Consider the following 23,252-nt stretch of genomic DNA (forward strand, 5'->3'; position numbering starts at 1 on the left):
TGGTGTTCAATAACTACTAGAATAAATCTGACAAAGTACCAAAAGCTAGGAAGCCATTAATATGTACAGTGAGCGACCACACAGTTAATAGAAATTGAAATCTGTAGCTTCATAACCCTTGTCTTCATATTACTCTAAGTGGAGGAAATTGCTTGGCTTGAGATTTCAAAGGCAACTGTAGTGCTTTAGTATGGAAAATGTATCAGACGATAACCAGGGAAAATGCATTATACAAACCCTCACTCTCAGCGAAATGTAATTAGGCCTTGACCAAGAGATATAAATAACTCAGCTGTGATTATAAATTCATGTTCAACCCATAAATAAGAATCTAAGCAGTTTTTCTACAACAGAAGGTCAGTGGTGCTGAGTAAGCCCTAAATTAAAGTGTTCTGCCTGCCAGCAGAGCTTTGTCACAACAGATGTTGCTGGCTTTTTAGGACAGTTTAACGCATGGTAGGAGCTTAAGGAGTCGCTGGTGGAATGAATGGATGCAGTAAGAAAAGGAGAGGACCAACTCTGGTGGCAGCGGTACTGAACGCTGCCCGTTGCCCTGCCCTGCCCTTCTTCCCCGGCTCTGTGTTCCTTACAGGAGAAAAAGGAGACCTGAATGCTCATCGCTTAGCTCTACCCTCCCTAAATGTGTGACTGTCATCCAGTAACTTAACTGCCCTCACTTTGGTTTCATCACCTGTCCGGCGAAAGGAAGCCTTGGGCTAAAAGACCTGTAAGGCTCTAAGGTAGATTTGAGCTGCTTGTATGGATATAGTTGTCTTTCTAAAGCAACACAGGTACATGGGAATATTCAAATGTTCTAGAGGCACATGATAAGTAAGTTATGTATAATTTATAAATATATAACATATATATTACATACATAAGTAATTTCTTCCTTGCACCTCAGTCCCAGGTCTTTCCCATCAGAAGGCGGCCCTTTGGGCTAGTTCTGTGTTAGTCCTCTGCATAATATACTTATGCCTCTATTACCTGATTTATCAACTCTAAGCAATATAATTTATCTTTGTACTCTTTGAGGCAAAAGAATTTGGTTTACTACCTTCCCTATATTTTAATTATAGGCTGAATTTTTTAATGATTTGTATCTATTTCCTTCATTACTTCCATAGATCTAAAGCACTATTTCTTAACCTAAGACCTTTAAGTCGTGTTGTGACTCCCCACTACGTGAGCTAGTCCCCCTTTGCCTTCCTCCACTTCTTCTCCCCCTCCAATTTCCCCACTTCTATCAGTCAAATCACCACTTTTTTCACCAAAATCATTACTTTTATGCCACTCAAAGTTATAACGTTTAAATTCTCTTTTGTAACTATGGTTGTCCTTAATGCTTTTTCTATAGGTACATTTTGGAAATGGAAAGCCACTAAAGCATAATTATGTGAATATTTTTTACTGCAAAATAGACAGCATGCTTGGATGTGCAGAGGAAGATGCAGTCCCATGTCTTCAGACTGGGGCCTCTGGAAGAGGAATACTCAAAGCGACACAATCTCACTGATTCTCTCATCACACACCACATGTTTCTCAAAATCCTTTCACATTTTAGCTTGCTTCAAATTATAAATGGCTTTCGTTTTTGGATAGCCTCAAACTTGAAATCTAGATTGGTCATTCTCAAACTTCGCTGTACATTGGAACCGTGAAGAAGATTTAAGAAGCCCTGATACCTAGAGGATCTGGCATGAAGAGCTTCTGATTTAATTGGGCTCACAGAGTACGGATGAGGCATCTGGGTTTTTAAAATTTTTCCAGGGGATTCCAAAGAGTAGCTAAAGTTGAAGACCCTGATCATAATGTCAGTCTCATCTAGTAGAGTCAATGGTAATGGAAAAAAAAAAAAATGAAAGTAAAACCCAATACCAACTGAGGGTTTATATCGTATTTTATTTCATTTTTGGTTGCAGCTGTCTCCTTCATCACCTACCACTCCTAAGGTTGTTTAATAAGACGTGCTTCTCTGCCCTCAGCTTCTGAGATGTTTCATTTGGTAGTTGTTATTTGGATGGAGAGCCGATTTGGTTTTAAAGTCTGTTTTTAGGTGCACACTTTGGGGCACGGGCAGCTGGAAGTGTGGCAGGAAAACCGTTGTGTGAAATTTCATCAGATCTTTGATATTCAGACTTGCTTCAATAAATGATTTTTTTCTTGTGTCTAGAAATTTAACGTGCATTGTGTTTCCAGCGGTTTGATCTAATTTTGTCTAATTTCCAGGATCAGTCGAAAGCTTGTTGTTCCCTTTCAGCCCACCTCCCCAGGCACCTAGAAGAGCCGGAGCCAGCCGCCCTGCCTCAGGCTCTAGTAGGTGTAGTTGGCTGTGAAGAGTGACTGGGTGGAAGCAGCACTGGAAGAGCCCATGGGAATGTACTTGCCTTGGGCTGCCTGGCAGTTAACCTGAAAAACAAGAGTGGCAGAGGAGACCTGGTTAGAGCAAACACGACCTTGCACTTGACCCCCTCTGCTTCTCATCTGAAACCAGCGACACCCGCATTTGAACATTTCTCTCCTTGCATTGATTTTGCTGAACTGTTGCAGCTGATACCATTCCCCTCCTTCTGTGATGTTATCTCCTTTATCCCAGTTTTCCTAGAATTTCTTTGTCAAGATAGGTTTGTGTCTATTACTGGGAAAGTTTCTTTTTAGTGCCAACAATATGGCAAGAACAGTACTAGAAATTAAAGTTGAGAAACTTCTCATTAGTATGGGGATAAAAGAATGAGAATTTCAGTCTAAACAGTGGGAAGGCTTGGAATAACTGTTGAATTCGTCTGCTAAAAAACTGACCAGATGCTATGGCCAAGCATCGGACAAGGCACAGCTGAAGGTACACTATAGCAAAAACAAATCAATAAAATTAAATTAATTTTTAAATTTCCTATTTTTTACTTATACTTAATCACAAGAACATGTAGTTTTGGGTAGTTGTTTATCACAGCACCATTTGATTCCCTGTGTAAATTCCAATTGAAGTAAAGCTCAGGATTATGAAACCGATAACAATATTTGAATGTCACTCTTCAAGTCACTGTTACTGTTGTTTGCTCTCTCCAGGATCTATTTCTTCACCTACAGTGATTTGCGAAGTGCATCTCATGAACCTAAGCACTTGTGAGAAATGGAAATTCTCTAGCTTGGCCCAGACCATCTGAATGATAAACTGAGGTAATTCAGTGGCTGGGGCCCAACCATCTGCATTTTAACAAACCCACCAGGTGGCTCAGATGCACACTGGAGTTTGAGAACCACACCTTAGATGATAAACTTTCCTTCCTGTGTGTGGATGGCCCCTCTGGCCCTTATTTCCACAATCTCTCCATCATGTTAGCTACATCTCCTTACTTCATCAGCACCAGCCATACCCTGCTCTCCATCATCACAAGGTAGAAAATCGCACACCTCTCTTATGCCCCAATGTGATTTTTTTTAACTTCTCTTGGGCTTTCTTTTCCTTTAGTGTTTTTGTCGCCAAACCCCTGGTGAACACTTAACTTCTCGCTCAGCCTCCTCTGTGATCAGCACACTAAATAAGCCAGTCACTCAAATCTGGCACTCTTCTGCCTCCTTATTAAACGTTTCTCTGCTGCTTTGTCTGTTTAGGTTGACCTGAATCTTCCTGCGTGCTTAAGAGCGCTGTCAGGAAAATTCAGGATCTAAGTTAAGGCACCACAAACTCGTTCTCCTTCCAGCTGCACCTTGCCCGGTGCTTGGCCTTCACCGCTGGTCTCCGGCAGAGGACATCAGCAACTGTTGCGAGCTGCTCCCCTGCGAAGACTGAAATCTCCATTTCCTCCTCACTCTCAACAGATGCCCTCAACTGCAGTCAGCGATCAACTGCTACATCTCTTTACCTCAACAGATTTGATTTCAACCTATTCTCTTTCTTCTTTGCTATCTCTCCCCTCCTTTCTAAGACCAACTCTGCCACCTGTGTTAATATAATTTAATGTAATCCTGTTTCCTCCAAGTCCTTGTCCTCCCAGTGGTCTCCACTCCTAATCTTTACTCCCTCCTATGTTTTTTTTCCTAATGGGTAGAAATGATATCACCTTATGGGTTTGACTGGCATTTCCCTGGTAGTTAGTGATGCTGAGAATCTTCTCATGGGTTTATTGCCATTTGTACTTCACTGACGTAGAAATGTCTATTTGAGTCCTTTGCCCATTTTTAACTGGTTGCTTTCATTTTTGTTCCTGAGATGGAAAGTTTCTTTATGTATTCTGAATAATAAAACCTATCACCTGTTGGATTTACAGATATATTCATTCATTCCCTGAGGTGTCTTTTCACTCTCTTGATATTGTGCTTTACATGTAAATATGCCAACCCCTCTCCGACTTGTCTAAACTCTGTGCCTCCTGAAGGCAGTGTCTGTGTCTGCTTTTCTCACCCCACTCTTTGCCTCATAATAGGTGGTCAAAAAAGAATGGTTACTAGTAGAATACAGTCCTTATTTGTCCTCATTTCCCCTGGTAACCTTTCTAGGTCTTTTTCCGGCACACTTCCTGGATGCGCGCCTGTTCTCTTCCCTCTCTTTTGAAGCTGATTTGTTGAAGGTCGCTGATGCGCACCTAAGTGCCCGTCTCTGCCTTTCCTGAGCCTTTATTCTGAATCTCTCCATAGTGTGCGATTACTGACCCCTTGAAATTAGTTTCTCATTGTTCCCAGAATCCTCAGCCCATCCTATCATATTATTGCTGCTTGTTTGGGTGGCATCTCTTCTTCGTCTTCCCCAAATGAAAGGTGTCCCTAGTTCAGTCCTTGTCCCTCTTATCTTCCCTCTGAAGTACCTGTACGGAAAGTGTCCTTCAATCTCTGTCATCAGCTATGCACCCAGTGTGGTTAACTCAAAACTCTCTCAAGCCCTAACTTTCCCACTGAGCTCCAATGCCACATTTCCAAATACCCAGTAGACACTATCTGTCGATGACTTCATGGCCTGAAGAAAGCAAAGCTTTTCTGCGTGAGAAAGCCAGGCCCCAAGTGTCCACTTGATCAGGGAGGTAAAAGTCGTAGCATCTTACCATGGCCCGCTTCACGAAGGCCTCCTGTGTTGCCTTCTTGTTCGCAGCCTTGCCACCCCAGGCGGCCAGTGCACTGGCCTGCAGGGCCCGTCCATAAGAGAAACTGAGCTTCCAGGGCTTTGGCAGAGGGCAGAGGTTGATAGCATTGAGGTTGAGGGTAGCATCCTCTTCACTCATGCCACCAGACAAAAAGCAGATGCCTATAATGAGAAAAGCCATTCCATTCTACTGGTCCCAGCTCGTGGACCCTGCTTGAGAAAGCAAGCAACGAACCTAAAGGAAATGTAATGTCTCATTTTTTTGCTGCTTGGGTTGCATAGGACTGGGTTGGAGATATTAGGCTGCCTTTGTTGAGGCCAAGGATGTAAGAACTTCAGTGAATAAGGATGGTGGTGAAATGTTGAAGAAATCAATGGATTGTGTGCCTTTGGACAGACTCGGAGTATATGGCATCATGGAGTGTGAGGGGAAGTGCTGGCTGCCTGTGGGATCGCAGGGGTCTGCTTCACAGATAGAAGACTCCTGGGCCAACAGAAATGCTTGTGAAACTCTTTCAAAGGCTGAGCACTAAGACGGAGAGTTAGAGACGGAAAGCCTTACCAGGAACAGCTGCAGGCACGGTACGGTGGAGAGCCGTGACGGTGGCCATAGCCACTTGCTGTGGAGTATACTTCTTGGTGCAGGCATGCCCAGCGGTCACCATGTTGGGCTTCAGCAGAGTGCCCTCCAGGTAAACATGATGGTCATTCAGGGCCTTGTAGACAGTAGCCAGGACCTGAAGGACAAAAGGTCCCAACAGATGAAACCCAGAGCGAGCCTTAGAGGCACCTGACCTTGGCACTTCTACACTGCAGGGTTGCAGGATAAAGGAATCCTTGTGTGTGGCTTGGCCAAAGCTTCCCAACCAGCCCCTGGGCATCATCAGGGCAATGTATTGTAAGCCACAGCCATTGTGCATAGCCAAGCTGGCCTGTCCCCGCCCCCTACTCTCTCTCACTGCTCACTGCATGGGCTGTCGGTATTGCTCTGCTGCCCTTCCCTCCTTCCTTCCTTCCCATTAGTCCCTTGGGTCAGTGGAGACTGCTTTGATTTAGTTAGTTGGGGACATCTAAATTATCCTTCACACTCCTTCCCCGTAGGTGCTAAGTGGTCCTAAACACGTACATTTTGGACACAGAAGTGCTGTGAGATCTCATTTAGTGCACTGAAGTTTGCCAGGGAAGACACTGAGGTCAGGTTACATTAGGATTCTCTTACTCTGTTACAGATACACTGCGGCTAATTTAGAAAGTCACAAGTAAACGTATTACTTTCTAATTAGATATTTTCGTGTGAGCTTCATCTTATTTTAAAATCTCTTAGTTTATGCATAATGGAACCGAGGTCCAAAAAGGTAATGTGATTTATCCAAAGTCCCATAACTGGAGACAAGGACCCTCAATCCCTAGTCTCGGTACTGCAAACCCTGTGCTTTTTCCATATGGCCACACCATGTGCCAAGAAGTAGGAGGTTTGATAACACCTCCTTACCTTCTCCCTGCTACATAGTGATGCCAGCTGAAGAATATTCCAGATATAACAGCCGATATATGTTAAATAACAGCTGTTACTTAAAAGCAAGGTTTTTCAACTAGAATTGGGAGATGTATATTCAAGTCTTACCTTCTCAGTAACATACTGGCAGTGTTCCAGGTCATGGTCACCATCAGGAATTACCTCTGGTTCAACGATGGGTACCAGCCCATTCTGAAAAGGACAGAGGAGAGGACAGAGAGAGTGAAGCTCTGCTCACTGGGATTCTTTACTTAAGAGATTGTTCAGCAGTTGCAATTGGTATAGAATGAAGCCTTTATGGAGAAACACCATCCAAGTGACGTAAAAGCAACACGAAGAAATCTAATGGGATGCCTAGTGAGCAGGACTTAACCAAAAAAGAACAATGAGGTTAAAAAAAAAAGGTTTTGTGGAAATGGGCTAAAAGAAATGCCAACTCTTCATTTCTATGTCTTATTCTAGAAACTGTTCTCGCTGCCTCAGAAACTAGCCATCACTCTTTTAGAGCAGTCAAGCTTAAATCACTTAAGATGCTTCTTGTGTGAGTTCAGTAGGGTACCCAAGAAGTGTTTACAATTCTGACTGGGAATCTCCAGGCGCTCACAACCCAGGTTACTTTAACACAGCACCCACACAACAAACCAGACTGAACTGGATCCCAGAGACGTGCCAACATATGTTGGAAACTTTAGCATCGAATTGCCATCCTCCATTAAATTATGTGGGTCAGAGCTACCACCCTTGAGCTAGGGATCAAGCCAGGGGCCTGTCTTGGCCGTGGTGGGGCACAGACAGTCAAGTGCCATGGCCTCAAAAGCCAGGCCACTTTGAAGACTCAGCATATAGCCCTTTGGCAGGACAGTGGTTGATGGTACTTGTCTTTTGGGCTCCTAGCTGGCTTGGGCAACCAGACCTTTCTCTACCACACTTGGCTACAGCAAAAGTAGTGCAATGCCATCAGGATACACTGGTGAGAGGAGGTGAGGGCTCCTGTGTGGGCGTAATAAAATCAGAAGGGTAAGCTCTAAAGATAGCTCTTGCCTACTATTTTGTATCCCAAGGGGAAGGCTGAGCACCTGCTGACAGATGCTGGCGTAGCGAGCCAGGGCGTTGGCGTTTTCCTGGATAGCAAGGGGGGATGGACACTGTTTGTCGATCCTCAGCACAGCACGCCACTTCCCAAAGTCAACACCGTCTTTCTTATACTGAGCGCAGCGCTGAGAAAGGCCATCGAGTCCTGCAAGTCACAAAAGAGAGAACGGCTCTTTGCACCCTGTCCCTGACCCCGACTCCTGGGGCCACAGATAAAATAATGGAGTCCTCCCTTGGTTTAGCTTTCAGCCAGCAGAGCTTGAGAACTGAAAACACCCAGGCAAATAAACACGGGCCCCAATACTGAGCCAAAACACCTGGATTTAATAAATACGGTTTTGAAGCACATAATGGATACTACCATAAGAACAGAGGGAACTTATATTTGTTTAGTACTTGATATGTTCCAGGCATGATTCTAGGCACTCATTTGAAAAGGATTTTACACTCCTTTTCTCATTTAATTACCATAACAACCCCACTAGTTAATATTATACTCATTTCACAGATGTGGAGATTGAGGCTCTGAGAGGTTAAGTGGGTTTACCAAGTTTGCAGAGCAAATGAGTAACAGAGCTGGGATTCCATTTCTGCTTAGCTAACCCAATGCTGGAGTTTACCCTTGGGCAGTGAAGTACCTCATAAAATTATCTAAGTCGTAAGTGATGGAACTGGGACTCAAACCCAGGCGTGTCCGATCCCCAAACCTGGGACCTCTCCTCTGTGCCTGCTGCTAGATTTCTCTCTAAAAATAGTATTCCCAGGTACAGAGTATCTTTTCTGTGCAAGGGACTGTGATTAAGTACCTTTATGTACAGTGTCTAATTTAATTCCCAAAACTATTCTGCGAAGCAGATATTGTGATCCCTAACACAGACTCAGGCATTTAAGTGACTAGCCTGAGGTCACACAGTTATTAACTGGAGGAGCTGGGATTAAAAATCAGGTGTACGTAGCCCTAAAACTGGGGGACAGCCATATTTTCTTTCCCCCTACTTATTTCCAGCATATACTGGCATGATTCACAGCAGTGGCCACTACCCTTACCTTGAATGGTGGTTTCCTTGTTTGTTCCTGCTAGAGGAGCAGTTCCTTGGTCCAACTGTGAATTAAATCGTTAACAAGTAATTAGCAGGTGTCAGGTGTCCCAGTAAAACACAGCAAAGCCCCTGGTGCTCACTAATAGTTCCCATCTTTCACAAGCCAAGAAGAAGAATTAGGAAGATGTATGAGTCACTCAGAGGGACACAACTCAGTTCACAGCAGAAGGGAAGTTACCTGGAAGGAACAATGTAAGAAGGTCAAGGCCAACCCTAAGAGGATGGAAAGCACAGGCCTGGAGCTTGGGAAGGAAGAAGGAATCTCATAGTACCCCGGATGCAGAGGTGCTGCACAAGAGCCGTTTCCCTTAAATCATTCATTCATTTAAAAGACATTATTGAGCACCTGAGCATACCAGGCACTGTGTCGTAGGAGACAAAGAGAATGAGGATGCAGCTCTAACTCTCAGCAGAGCCAAGACTAAGTTCATGAGCCGAAGAGTCAGGCTGGGCTGCAACTGGCTCCAATTTTACCTTGCTGTGGGCAAATTATGTTACCTCTTGTAATTCCAGTTTCTCACTTCATCTCTAAGGTAAGGGTAGTAATTGAGTCTGCCTCCAGAGGTTGTGAGGGGGATTAAATGAGTCCCTGGAGTTGTAGGCACTCACTGAATACTAATGTGCACTCTTGAGAAGTTCATGCGGTTTTGGAAGACTTAGTTAAAATAGAACAGTAAGTACTTTAATAATAATAGCTACCATGCCCTGAATAATAATTATGCAATGAGAATGGTTCTTAAAATTCATTTCACTCTTAGAAGAACTTTATGAGATGGGTATTATTATTCCCATTTTAGAAATGAGGAAATGGAGACACAGATTTAGTACTCTGTTGGAAGAAGAGAGCATGGGAAGAAGAGTCTAAAAGAGGATCCGTTCTCAGGGGAGTGTGTGATGGAAAGCAGCTAGATGATGAGAAATGTTCAGAGTGTTAGCCCGGCCCCCAGCCCTTGGGCTGGGCGCTTGGCTGGGTGCAGCAGAGGTGAGGGGAGTGGAAGTGCTCACCTTAATCCCCACCACGATGCCCTTTTCCTTAAGGATGTTTCTGAACAGCTTTCCCTGGCTGTCCTTCTGGTAGAGGGTCTCGTGGAACAGGATCACACCCCCGATGCTCTGGCTGATGGAGTTGTCCACGGAGAAGAGGATTTCTCGGAACTGCCGTCGGTTCTCTTCTGTGTTCTCCACGTTGATCCTCTGCAGGCGGTTTCCCATGGTGCCTACGGTGGGCAGGTGAGGGTGGTATAAGGAACAAGCCCAGCTTTCCTGTGCACTGTCTCAGCGACCCTCACCAGGAAGGACAGCAAGACAATCTTCTCTATGCAGGTCTTCAGAACTCCTGCCTCTTTTTTTTTTTTATCTTCCCAGGAATGACCTTGGTTGCTGTCAGGATGCCATTCAGGAAGACTATGGGCCGGGCATGTCTGTGTCAGGGTGGAAGCCACCACTGGGTCCCAGTGGGTAAGTACAGCCTTCATCCTCTCCCCAGCCCTCTTCTGGTTCAGCCCTCAGTCTGACTATTGACTTCTCCAGCTGCTGTGGTTTCATGGTGGCGTGCAGGCTGCCACAGGTCTGCCTTGTACTCGGGCTTACTCGGACACAAGCCCTCCCCTGTGCCAGATGCGGAGACTTCCCTGCCCTCTCTGCTCTTCGCTGGCTGACTTTAAACTGACTTCTCATTAGCAGTAGGGGGCTATATATCTGACCTCCTTCTGGTTATTGAGTTCCTGGTCTTGCTATAGCCTGGATTCAAATGACCTCTTGGTGGGGGCCTTCAAATGGTAGGCTTGAGCCTCTGTCCTGGATTTTTAAAAATCTGCCAAAATGGAATGACAGGACCCAAAAGGTCTATGATTACTACGTGTTCTGCTCCCACTCCTGTGTGCATAAGCCTTTACTCCTCTGAGAGGAAAGGAACATGATGACCACGTAGCCTTTGCTGATTGGACAAGCAAAAGTATGCGTATTGTGTGATGCTCTTGCACTCACCTACAGACTCATCGGCAGCCAAGATCCCCTTCCCATTGGCAACGATGCGCTGGGCAATTTCTGAGAGCTCCTTCTTCTGTTCTGCTGTGAGAGCTGGGAATTGGTGGGCCATGGCGACAGGTCTGGAAAGGAGTACATGAGAGTCCTGAACAGAACTGTGGGCGGCTCGGAGGGACTCATGACCAAGGCAGCTGGGGTGTGCAGACAAGCCCTGCAGACAAGCCCTGCAGGCCCATCTGCCATTTCTGGCCCATTTTCGCAAGTGTGTAAACAGAGGAGGTCTGGTGGGTGTTTCATCCTTAGCCCAAGTAGTAACAATTAGCCCGAATGGATGAAGGTGGGATGCTACATGTTCCCGCTGATCCTAAATTGAATGTCTTCTAGGAGACCTTTGGGATCACCAATCCTGAGACTGAACCAGCTAATTAGTGGCCGGCTCAAATCTGACGAATAGATGGCATTGCAGCAGTTACTGTCTCTTTATTCTGTGGATTCCTGGTGCCTCCGGGTGCCCTGGATGGCTTGAGGCCAGGACAGTGGGGCTTTTGACCTCTGTGGCCATTCTCTACTTTGCTCTATTAGCCTACAACCCACCAGACAATTCTCCAGGTGACCAGCCTGAGAGGAAAAAGCACCACTTGGCCTTGAAGTTAACCTCTCTTCAGCCTTGGAACCTACAGGGTGAGGGGCACACTTCCTTTTTTCTATATTCAAACACTGATGAGACCACTTGAGGCCAATGGGGAGGAATTTTCTTAAGTGTCCCTGGGCTGAATGTCCCCACAGGCTCCAAGGGTGCTGAAGTCATATGTTGGTCCCTGTTCCAGCAATTCTTAGCCTCACTGCTTTAGTGAGGGGAAGCTCCAGCTCAAAGACCGCCTACCCAAGCGACATCCTTAGCAGCGGTACCCTGAAGGGGCTCATTGCCCCTGTTCAGCTGCCACTTTGGGCTAGTCTTGAAAATGCAAGCTCACAGGGCTCTTATATCTTAGAAAGAGTGATTTTGCAGAGATTGAGCTGTCAAAGAGGACAAATCACAGTGAAGATTCTCTTGAGCAGTTTCCTATCCAATTCTATGGCCTCCTCTCCCCCTCATACACTCATACACATGATAGATGGCCCGTGCCCACATTCTACTTTCTGGAAGCCCAAGGGCACCTCGGTCCTCATTTCATCCATTCTGCAATGAGGTAACTAGCCCAAGTAGTATCTTCATTAGTCAATCAGCAAGCTAAGACCCAGAGACATTTCCTGACTTGCCCAAGGTCTCAGCGAGAGTGAAGCAGAGCTTCCTCCCCTGTCCTCTCTTCATTGATTTTTTCACATTTTCTGCATCCCTTTAAGGCCGGTTCTCAAAACCCTGTCCCTTGACGTAAGAAGTTCATGGCGACTGAACTAATTCATGAGGAAGAATAATGGATACCATTCTCACTGGTGCCACTCTTTCTCCAACAGTGGTTCTTGTCTTAACCGAAAAGAATGACGGCACAGTGTTGTCCCTGGGGTACCAGGACACGCTAGTGAGCAACAGTCTCTAGTGAAGATGATCTTCCAAGGCTCCTCACACCCCAGCCACCTGGTGTGCCCCCTGTTTGTGTACTAGTTCTGATACTGTGGTCAGGAACTATTAGCTTGGGGCCTGGCCTCTAGATCTTCATGCAGATAAAAGCCAACCTGAAGTTGGGGACATTCCGGCCACAAGTGCAAATTTTTCTCTCTCAGCTTATGTATTTGCACAGAGGAGTTGACATGTACGAAATAGTAAAGATGTTTTCTCAATGAAACTAAAGGAAAAAATAGCCCAATAATAAGAGAACATTATCATTTACTGCTAGGCACTCTGCTAATTGTTTTTGCATGCACTGCCTAATTTATTCCCCACAATAATCCCGGAAGGCAGCTGGAATTTCCCCCTCCCATGTAATAGATAAGTAAGGACTACAAGAGAGTGTAATTGTTTGTCTAAGCACAAATAGCTAATAAGGCACAAAGTTGGTATGAGGGGCAGTGCTCCTCTCTTTCAAGGAAAGAGTGAGCTTAGTGAAAGGAATCAGCCTTAGATGACTCTAATGTGCTTGAGGACACCCCCAGAATACTTGGCGATGACACCGTCAGAGTACCCCAAATCTTTGGGCTGTGGATCATTATTCCCACACCACTGTCATTACCAATTCCTAAGCATCCGACACATTCACACAGAGGTTTGTTCTTCTGCTAGAAGAACAAACAGGCCTGGGTTCAAGGACCAGCTCTGCCTCTCCCCTGGCTGGGACCATGGGGCAATCAGTAATTTCTGGGCCTTAATTTATTATGGATTAAATGGCAGTAATATCTGCTCTTGTTGTCTCATTGCCAAATGTATCAAATGTGACCTGTGAGCACTCTCCTCATTGTGTTTGCTCAAAATAAATTTGTCAAATTGTATGATAAACATGAAGGTGTTTTACAAAGCCTTATGAAAATGCAAGGCATTATTGTTACTTCTTCTTAAATTGTTTTTAACAAATAATTACCTAAGGGACTTCCACATTTCTATTTACTCCCAAGCTATTTTCTTCAGGCTGAATGTGCTGACACAACCAGAAAAACAAATAGAGAAAAGGTCGAATCAAACCAAATCTGTTGACGGGAAGTTAAACTTCTACAGAAGGATTAAAGGTCTGCACCACATCAGCACAAATGTTATCTGTCTGTTAATCATAAAACAGAGTCAGAGGCCAATGTTCATCACGGGGCGACGGGCGGCCAGTGGGAGGGGGTAACGGTAGAGAATGATTTCTATGCCCCAAAGCCTCTGCTCCCTGAGGCCTCAAGTCAACATTTTTTTAAGTGTGACTGGAAGTTGTTTACGTTATATTATTAAGTGAAAAGACTGAGTTGCAGAGAAAAATGCAGTATATAATATCACTCTTTTTTAATTAAAAAAATTGTTATATGCACATACTGTTTGTACATCTATATAAGCAGAGAATAACCACCCTGGGGTTACTGCTGGGGAATAAGATGGGGTGAAGTTACTCTCACATTTCACTTTTTAAATGTTATTGTATTTTATTTGATTTTTGATGGAGGGGAAGGGAGGGAGAAAAAGAGGAAGAGAAACATCAGTGTGAGAGAGAAACATCTCATATGCACCCCAGCTGGGGACCAAACCTGCAACCCAGGCATGTGCTCTGACCAGGAATCGAACCGGTGAACTTTTGCTTTGTGAAACAATGCCCAACCCACTGAGTCACACCATTTGATCTCTTAATAAACAAGTTTATATATTATCTAATTTATTATACATAATATACCAACAGGTAATATATGTACAGATCTACAAGAAGGTTGTGAGTATACACATACATGAATAGAAGGTAACCACAGAAACACAGAGCTACAAGTGATCTCTACCAACCCTGCCAACTTTAGAAATGAGCAAACAGAGGCCCGGGAAGAATATGTTGGATGCCCCTTCTACGTTGTGATGTTCTAGGATTACAAATCACATCCTATTGGTTTATGACTTGGAATCCTATTTCCAGTCCTTCTTTAGCAAAATAACAGATGGAACCCTATAGTGTGGTCCCTCCTATGAGAAGGTAATAATTTGTAAAATATGAATATTTAACTTCTGGAAACAGGTAAGGTAGTAGAGTCCATTTGCTTCTCCACGTGCAAGGCCGGTGGATTTTCAAGAAGACAGACACGAAAAACTTCTTCATCGAAAGGCTTATTCATTGAAAGCCTATGACCGCTGGGCACCGTGAGCAGCACTTTTATGTATGAAGGCAGGAAGATGCTCACAGCCTTGCTTCCCATCCCCATGCCACAGTGACAAGTACAGTGAGATGCTCCCAGCCAGCCTGGTCCCTGGTGCCTCTGAGCGCATGTGCAGCAGCCCACAAGGAGAGTGCCGCTCTTTCCTCTAAACCTGCAAGTGAGTCAAAGGAACTGCTTACAACTGCACTCCATTCCCTGGCCCCACACGCACCTCGGGTCCAGCCTGGGCCTCAGTCTTCCCCAACTTTAGAAATGAGCATTTAGCCCCTGGCTAAAGCGATGATGGTGGCAGCTGGGCTTGAGCCCCTGCTGGGCCCCATCCGGCTAATGGAGCCCTAAGTAACTATTTAAAGTCAAGCTTATTTTAAAAGGCAGTACATCTCCACAATATGCTGCTTTTCAGAGAGTGAAACAAATGCACCAAAATGGACCAGCAGCTTTTGACTCCAGTTTAAGCTGCAGTGTCTTTGAGGTATCTGGTGCCAGTAGGAAATGTTGTTATAGAAAGTATCAAACAAGTGGAAGGTTGGAGAATTTATAATCAAATGATAACTCTGCTCTGGGACATGTCCAAACCTGTTCCATGTCCTCATCCGAGCGATGGGTGAATGCCAAGGGCAACCCATGTCAGCGTCCATTTCTGTGACAAGGAAACTTCAGTGCTAATACTGGTTGGTGTGGGAAGAAAATGAAGAAAGTGGCAGAAGGAGAAAGATATGTAAATAAGTCATCCAAATAAGCAGTAGTTATGGAAAGAGTAGAAATGAGCAGGAATCTCGAAAACTGAGTAGAACCTAACTAAAGGGGAGCACTCGAGTTGATTTTCCCAGGCCAAGACTCAGAAGAGCCCTCAGACAAGTCACGCTGGTGACTAGCCACAAACTTGAGCAGTTTGCTGCCAGGACAGGTATGAGGAAAAACAAGCATTTCAGCAGATTATCACATTTTCAGCCACCGTCAGTTTTTTTTTCTGAAAACGAAAGCAAACAGACTTTTTCCTGGACAAGTGATCATTAACCCCTTACTCTCTGGTGCAATCCAAGTAGACAAAAGAAGTTCCTGTACTCACACTTTGGGATAGGAGCGTCCCCTGAGAGATCAGAAGCTGTGGGTGAGGCAGCAGCTGCCAAATAGGACGAGTCTTTGGGAAGAGTCAGCTTTTATACACTTCTCATCAAAGTTTGTTTTGTGTGTGTGTGTGTGTGTGTGTGTGTGTTTTCATTTACTTTTGCCCTGCCCTTTCCACGTTGGCCTGGTGGGGAGGTGTCTATCCAATACCTCTGATTGGCTCATAAACAGCCAATCCTTCTAATCATGCTCACATACTCACTGTATGCATAGAATGTTAAAGCTGCAAGGACTGTCTGGAGACCACGTAGTTCTCACTCCACACTCTTCATTTTGCTGGTTAGGAAATGGAGCCCCCAGGGGTGTAGGGGAATTCACCTAAGACGTGCTGCTAACGAATGACTGAGCTCTCGAGTCCACACAGGGAAACCGGGAAGAATGTTAGCTTAGCTCCTGCACTGAAAAAATACATGACCTTGGCCAAGGTTGTCTGCTTCTCTGACCCTTAATTTCCTCCTCTGTAAAGTGGAATTCCAACTTCACGAGAGTATTAAATAAGTTTGTAAAGTGCCTGCATACAATAGGCACTCACAGGTCCTCCCTGCAAACCCCATCTCAGTGCCCCCCAAAAACAAGCTGGGCCCCCTGTGTTTTTAATGCCAGAACCCACTGCCTTTACTTTATTTCTCATTCATTCTCAATCTGTACATTTTTGTCTTAAAGTTGGTAAAGACTAGAATAAAACTCAAAGTGATTGATCTAAGCCATCATCTCCCCTAGCTATGGCACTATCTCGGTATAGGTTCATTCCACAGGTTTTCTCCTGAGCATTCCAGTAAAATCTAAACCAAGAGAAAGTAAATGTTGTAAAAGTATTGCATGCTTCCAGAGTCAAATAATGAATGAGGCAAATAAATATCACGGAGAAATCTAAAAATAATGAAATGACCGTGATTACTGGAAAGTATAAATTCTCAGGAAGACATTCCCTTGGGATAACTCACCAAATTCGGAGAGTGTCAAAGTACTCAATAGTATTGCGTGTGACACTAGAATGTATGGGTGAACAAGTGCAATGTCCATGACGTGAAGGCAAAAAGTAGCACAGAACTAGGTTACCTACATAGAGTTTAGGTTCAGAAAGCTCCTAAAAGTGGATAGTGTTAGACATTGAATGTAGTTATTAAAGGAAATGAAAATATTTGAAACATAAAAGCGAGGCTCATTTGTCTGGGGAAGTCTTGGCCAAGGCCCGTCCTAACTTCTGGAGACACGGAAGGCAGCAGAGAGTCCATTCGCCTCTCCGGCTGGACCAGGTGGAGAGCTAGGCCCGGTGAAGCTCCCTTCAGCACTCTGGGCTCCTCTTGCCACCCAAAGGCACACTCTCCGGTTTTCCCATCTCCCCCTGGTGCTCAGTCAAGCACCTGGTGCTTGATTCATCAGGTCAAGATGACCCGATCTGGGGAGTTCTTGATCAGATTTTATTTTTATCAGAGAAGAATGGGAGGAAGTAGAGGTGGGTGTTGATGGAAGAATGGAGAGTGGGGTCAGTGACGGTTGGTGGAGTCAAGACTTGGGTGGTCGGAACAGTGAGTAAAACATTCCACCCACTGAAAGCTGCATGGTAAAAGTAATTTCACTTCTGCTGCTAGCACTAATTATTTTTATTAAGACAATGACAACAATAACAATAATAATAGCTAATGTTTTTGAGATTCTATGACACATCTAGTTCTTTTTATAGATATCTCTAGTCTGAACCCTGTCTGAGATTACCCACTTTCTAGATAAGGAAACTCTGGTTCAGAGAAGGCAAGTGACTTGTTTGGAGTCCCAGGACAGGTGCACCTAGAGTCTGTGTCACTCTAAGCCAGTGGCCTAAAGCAGAGCTGATTAGCAATTTCCCTCTCCTCCTCCCCAGCACTTTATAACCTTGGACATTAAACCTTCGTTAATCAGGGAAAAACAACTTGTGTTGGCAGACCTAGGTGGCCCCGGTCCCGCAGGCACCGTTTCACGTGAACACAGACTGGACAAGCACGTCAGAGGGGCATGAGTACACCTGCCCTGAGTGATGCTGCCGCTGCTGTTCCCGTGGCATCAACATTTGCTCGCTTCCAGGGGCTGCTGTGGGTGAGTGAAACTCAAAGTTCAGGATACCAAGGCTAAGGCTTACCAGACAGAGAAACAGCAACTTCTGAACAACACAGAGAGTTTGCAGGTTGTTTTTTTAAGTCTCTTAAATCCATAACATATTCAAAATTGAGATATCATGGTATATGTAAAGACCATGGGACTTGGAAGCTGTGACATATCAGTTTTATCATCTTAAAGTGGGCTAGTAAATGGGCACCATCAGAAACTGATTATGAAGCATGAATGAAATAACGTATGAGTAGGGGCTTAGCACACAGTAAGTTTTCATTAAATAGCTGGATTCTGATTTAGAAGCCTTCAATTGCAGATTCTTCTGGTAGGCAATAATAGTAAGATATTATTCATGGTCATTACTCTCAATAACTCCAGTAACTGCCTTGTTGATTCTTGTCTCCCTGCCCTACTCTAGATACTTCTGATTTGAATCCAATATCTACATAAGTCAAACAATAGGCCATAAGTTAAATATACCTATGCCCAGTATGAGGTCTAAGTCCACAAACAAACTTGTACATGCAAATAAATCTCATGTATGATAGAGTTACACTCATTGTAAAATTAGTATATTTATTTAGAAAAAACTTACATAAAAAGGTTTCCACATCTAATCAGTGCAAGGAAGAAGCATGGTTAGGTCAATACAGCATTTAAAAATTGCTTCTCCAATCTGTTGTTTGGATACCTCCTTGCCGTATTGTAATTTGCTTTGGTGGTCGGGATGATTTCAGGACCCTGAAACCGGCAGTCATTCTTTCGGTCACAGGGATAGTGCTAATGTTATTTCAGCACAGTTCACAGAATTTTTATTGGGGCGCTGTGTGTGAGGCAATTTGTTAGCTACGAAGGCATTTTATAGCGGATAGACTTTTGTGGAGAATACAAGATGGGCAAGACTGCCGTGTCCACAACAGGCTTGTAATATAAGAAGTGGGAGGAGAGGGTTGAGGGCAGGAGCAAATCGAATCCAGTCATAGAAAGAGTGCGAGAATGCCCAGAGATTGTCAGGGTGGCGGTGGTGGTGGTGGTGATTACCCATGCCTCTGTGAAGGAACGTGAAAGAAATGTCTGGATATTCTGGACATTTGCATGGCCGCCTCATGCTTCCTACCAATTGGTTCACCCCATCAGACTGTGAGACCTATGCTGGGGGGTGGGGGGCAGTGATGCCTCACCGCTGTCTCCCCAGCACTGAGCAGCACGGCTACAGGACAGTAGGCACCCAATCAATTTTTGTTGAAAAAGTGAACCAATAAATACATGAATGCATTTGTATCAGTATCAGAAAAATCTGGAGTAACTGTCTTAGAATTCTTATCCCTGAGAACTTGAGATATAACATGACCATTACCTCCTTCTAAAACTATACTGTGTTCAGAAAGCACATCTGCTATCGTTCCCTTGAAATTTCACAGAAACCCAGGCTGCGGCTTCCCCGAAATGGTGCATGTGGACCGCCGTGCCCCTTTGCCTTTAAAAAAAATGTGCTAAAATACACATACAGTTTACCATCTTAACCATTTAAAGGGTCTAGTTAGTAGTGGTCATGACATTCACATTATTGTTTAACCAATCTTCTGAATTCCTTTTATCTTGCAAAACTGAAACTCTATATCCACTAAACAACTCATCATTCCCACCTCCACCTCCACCATCACCACCATCACCCCTGGGACCCTCCATTCAACTTTCTGTCTCTGTGAATTTCACTACTCCAGGTAGCTCGTATAAGTAGAATCAATATCAATACAATATGAGTCATTTCGTGGCTGACTTATTTCACTTAACATAATGTCGTCAACGCTGTGGCATGTGTCAGAACCTCCTCCCTTTTCAAGGCTGTATAATATTGCATAGGCCACTGGACAGTTGGATTGCTTCCAGATATTGCCTATTGTGAATAATGCTGCTTTAAATGTGCATGACCACATATCTCTCTGATACCAGGCTTTCAATTCTTTTATGGCCCCTTTGTGAATATAACAGTTACAGTGTGATAGAATTCACATCCCATACAATTCAGCTATCTAAAGTGTACAGTCCAGTGGTGTTTGGTACACTCACACACAGAGTTAAGAGTATCAAATGACAGTTTGTGAGAGAGATGTGGTGCGGTTTTCAAAAATGCCACAGTCGGAGTGTGTAAATAGTTTTTAAAGCACCAGAATGAAGACCGGGAGCAGAAGCCTTTGAGGTGCCTTTCATTTCCTCAGGGTGACGTTTTTTTTTAGACCCTCCTCATCACTAGGAAACATGAACTCTGAGTATTCTAGAAACACGAGGGCAAATGTGTACATCCAAGTCTCCGGGGTAAGTAAATTTAAGAGCATTCAAATTCGAGGGCTGAGAGATACCTTCCCCTTGAGATTAAAAAGCAAAACAGAAGTTTGAACGGCGGTAAAGAACTTGTGGCATTCCCTGTCTGAGGAACTGTGTCTGGGAGGGCAGCGTGCTGCAGAGGCAGAGTCCAAAGGAGAGAACAGGCTCTGGATTCCAGAATTACTGAGTGACCAGTACTTTTCCAACAAGAAAGAGTTCCTCTGTGGTCTGCGGTGACCGCCCGTTTCCCACATTCCTTCAGTGAGGGTTGTTTATTGCCCCGTCAGTGTTTTCTCTTGCCTCTTGCTCAACCATCCGAAAGTTCAGTTGGTTATTTATGTCACCGATGACCCCAGCTTATTTTTTTAACTCCTCCTTATCTGTTCGGTGAAACTGTTTGGCCTTTAGGTGGCAAGACATTGATTGCATGCTGTGGAAAGAGCCACCGGTGAGGAGGCACGAGGTCTGGGTGCTGGTCCCGTCGTGCCCCTGATCAGCTGTGAAACTGGGGGGAGTCACCTCCCCCAGGCTGCCTTCCCTGATATGTGAAGTCCTACCCCCGCTGTCTAACTTGACCATGTTGTCACAGAACGTTATCGTCTAGATCAGCGATTTTCAATCTGTGTGCTGCAAGAATTTTTGAAACATGCAAAACCTGACTATTTAGTCAGGGACACTGACCCCTTTCCCCTTAGGCTGTCAAATAAAAAATTGGCAACAGCCAATACAACTAGTCACCTGGTGTGAATGCCTTATCTTGAACCATAAACATAAATGGATTGCATCTTGTTGGTCAGGTCGCATAATATAGTTGCATCTGATTGGTTAATTCTTGGTACCAGAAATCCTTATACACAAGTATAGGCACCTGATTTTTTAAAAAGTCACTTTAGCACAAAAAAGTTCCAAATAGTAATTAGTAATAGGAATAAGGATTACTAATACTAGTAATAGTAATTACTATTATTAATTTTTTTGGTAAATCAATCAAAATTGTATCTACTTTTGGTCAGATTAGGGATAAAAATTTTTGGGTGTGTCACAGAATTTTAATAATTAGTTTATGTGTGCCATGAGATGAAAAAGGTTGAAAATCGCTGCTCTAAATAGTGTTATGAAAAGTATAAAGCCCTGTATAATTACAAATGTTACAAACCATGTTACTCACGGAAGCAGATGTTATACTTCTCCTGTGGCATGTGCATGTGCGTGCACACACACACTGAAAATCAGAAAGCAAGGTTCTGGCCCTACTCTACCCTGAATAGCTGAATGACATTGCCCATGAGAGGTCATTACCATCTATTGAACACTTACTTCTTACACAGCCTTTTCTGGGCACTTCACATAGACCATTTCGTTTAATCCCCACAAAGTCAGCAGGGTAGGTATTGTTTTTGAGAGGAGGGAGTTAATCCCATCTTTGCTTCAAGGTCACACTATTAGTACATAGTAAAGCAAGGACTAAAAATACGGATCAGCGACTCGAAAATCATCCAGGACCCTTGAACTCATCATCTACACAGTGAAGGGTGAGGTCTCTTCTAGCTGTGATATTTTATGGTCTTTTCCTGCCCAAATTGCTTGTTTTCAACATTCACAGTTATCATATAACAAAAAAATTACTTTAAACAGTAATATAACAGCTCTGACCAGCATGGCTCAGTTGGTTGAGCGTCATCCCACAAAGCAAACGGTCACCAGTTTGATTCCCAGGCAGGGTACATGCCTAAGTTGCAGGCCAGTTCCCCCACTGGCACATGTGAGAGGCAACAGATTGATGTTTCTTTCTTATACCAACGTTTCTCTCCCTCTCTTCCTCCCTCCCCTCCCCTCTCTCTCTAAAAGTAAATAAATAAAACATTTTGCAAAAACTGTAAGAACTTAGATTAACCTATAACATGTTTTCCAAAGGAAGAGCTGTTAAAATGGATTATTTATTGAGTTGAGTTCTTCAAAACATTGGCATGTCTAAGAGAAACTAGGTGGTTCTAACCCCTTGCCTCTTATTCCCCTACTCTTCTTTGATTTTGCTTCATCTCATCTCAGTGCTCCTTAGGTACAGAGAGTGCCAGGAGGACCACATCCGGAATTACACTGTCCTAAAGGCTGGAAAAAAGACCCAGACACTGAGGGGCAGGTATTTGCCAGCATGCGTGGATGGTGAGCCAGCGCATTGCGTAGTGACCACCTCGGTGCCTCCTACGTTCCCACAAAATGAAAAACAGGATCACTCAGCCTCCCAGGTTAACAAATCCCGTCACCTACAAACTCAACTTTCTGCCATTCTGAAGGTCTAGCCATTAATTTTCTTGGTGAATCAATATAATTCAGTCATTAAGAACGTGGACTCTTCCCAGGCTGGGCAACTCAGTTGGTTGGAGCATCATCCTGTACACCAAAACAGTGTGTGTTTGATTCCTGGTCGGGGCACATACCTACGTTGCGGGTTCCATCCCCATTTGGAGTCTGTATGGGAGGCAACCAATCAATGTTTCTCTCTCACATTGACATTTCTCTCTCTTGCTCTTTCTCTAAAATCAATGAACATATTCTCAAGGGAGAATTAAAAAAAAAAGAAAGTGGGTTTTGAAGTCAGATAGAATTTGCTTCAAATTTCAGCTCGGACCTTCCTATTTGTGTTACTGTGGGCAAGTTCTCTAACTATTTTGAGCCTCAGTTTCCTCAGTGAGTCTCCTAAAACTTGACCTTCAACATGGTTGGGGGTCGAATTGAATGAACAAAAAAGCTTAACGCCTGGCAAAAATGAAGTACTGTAAAATTGTGTCTTGCTCTCATCATCATCATTTTTTTCTCCCCTCCATATTCTCCAAAATCTGCCACCAAAGGGGAGTGTTTCCAAAATTTTGGCCCCCACAGCACCCAGCTTCTTCAACTGTGTTCTTTACTCTGAATCCTCCCATGTCACTCCCACCCACAAGAGCTCTCTCCATTGAATATGCAGATAAATTAAGCTGGAGCCTGAGTCCCTGTCAGAAGTTGCATGCCCATACCCAAGGAGAGGCACCTGCCCCACTTAGAGGGTAATGAGGGGCTGTAGATGAGGAGAGATGTTTTCCCTTTGTTATGTGAACCAAAGGAGAGTGTGACTTACTGGTGCCCTGAAAGAGATGAAGAGAGGAAGAAGCAGGTTGGAGGAGACTGGAGAAAATGGCAG

General features: G+C 44.2%; 1 protein-coding gene across 1 annotated transcript; it reads right to left on the reverse strand.

The window, feature by feature from the left end:
- Positions 1-1,882: 1,882 nt before the first annotated feature.
- On the reverse strand, positions 1,883-15,747 carry ALDOB (aldolase, fructose-bisphosphate B). Its single transcript, XM_028531177.2, has 9 exons — positions 15,603-15,747; positions 10,769-10,890; positions 9,788-9,999; positions 8,730-8,784; positions 7,667-7,827; positions 6,699-6,782; positions 5,637-5,811; positions 5,037-5,236; positions 1,883-2,409 (listed from the first exon to the last, which is right to left on the reverse strand). Exons 2-9 carry the CDS (start codon positions 10,878-10,880, stop codon positions 2,314-2,316), a joined length of 1,095 nt encoding a protein of 364 aa, XP_028386978.1. The 5' UTR covers positions 10,881-10,890; positions 15,603-15,747; the 3' UTR covers positions 1,883-2,313.
- Positions 15,748-23,252: the final 7,505 nt, after the last annotated feature.

The sequence above is a fragment of the Phyllostomus discolor genome, chromosome 3 (assembly GCF_004126475.2).
Source record: "Phyllostomus discolor isolate MPI-MPIP mPhyDis1 chromosome 3, mPhyDis1.pri.v3, whole genome shotgun sequence".
Taxonomy (NCBI): Eukaryota; Metazoa; Chordata; class Mammalia; order Chiroptera; family Phyllostomidae; genus Phyllostomus; species Phyllostomus discolor.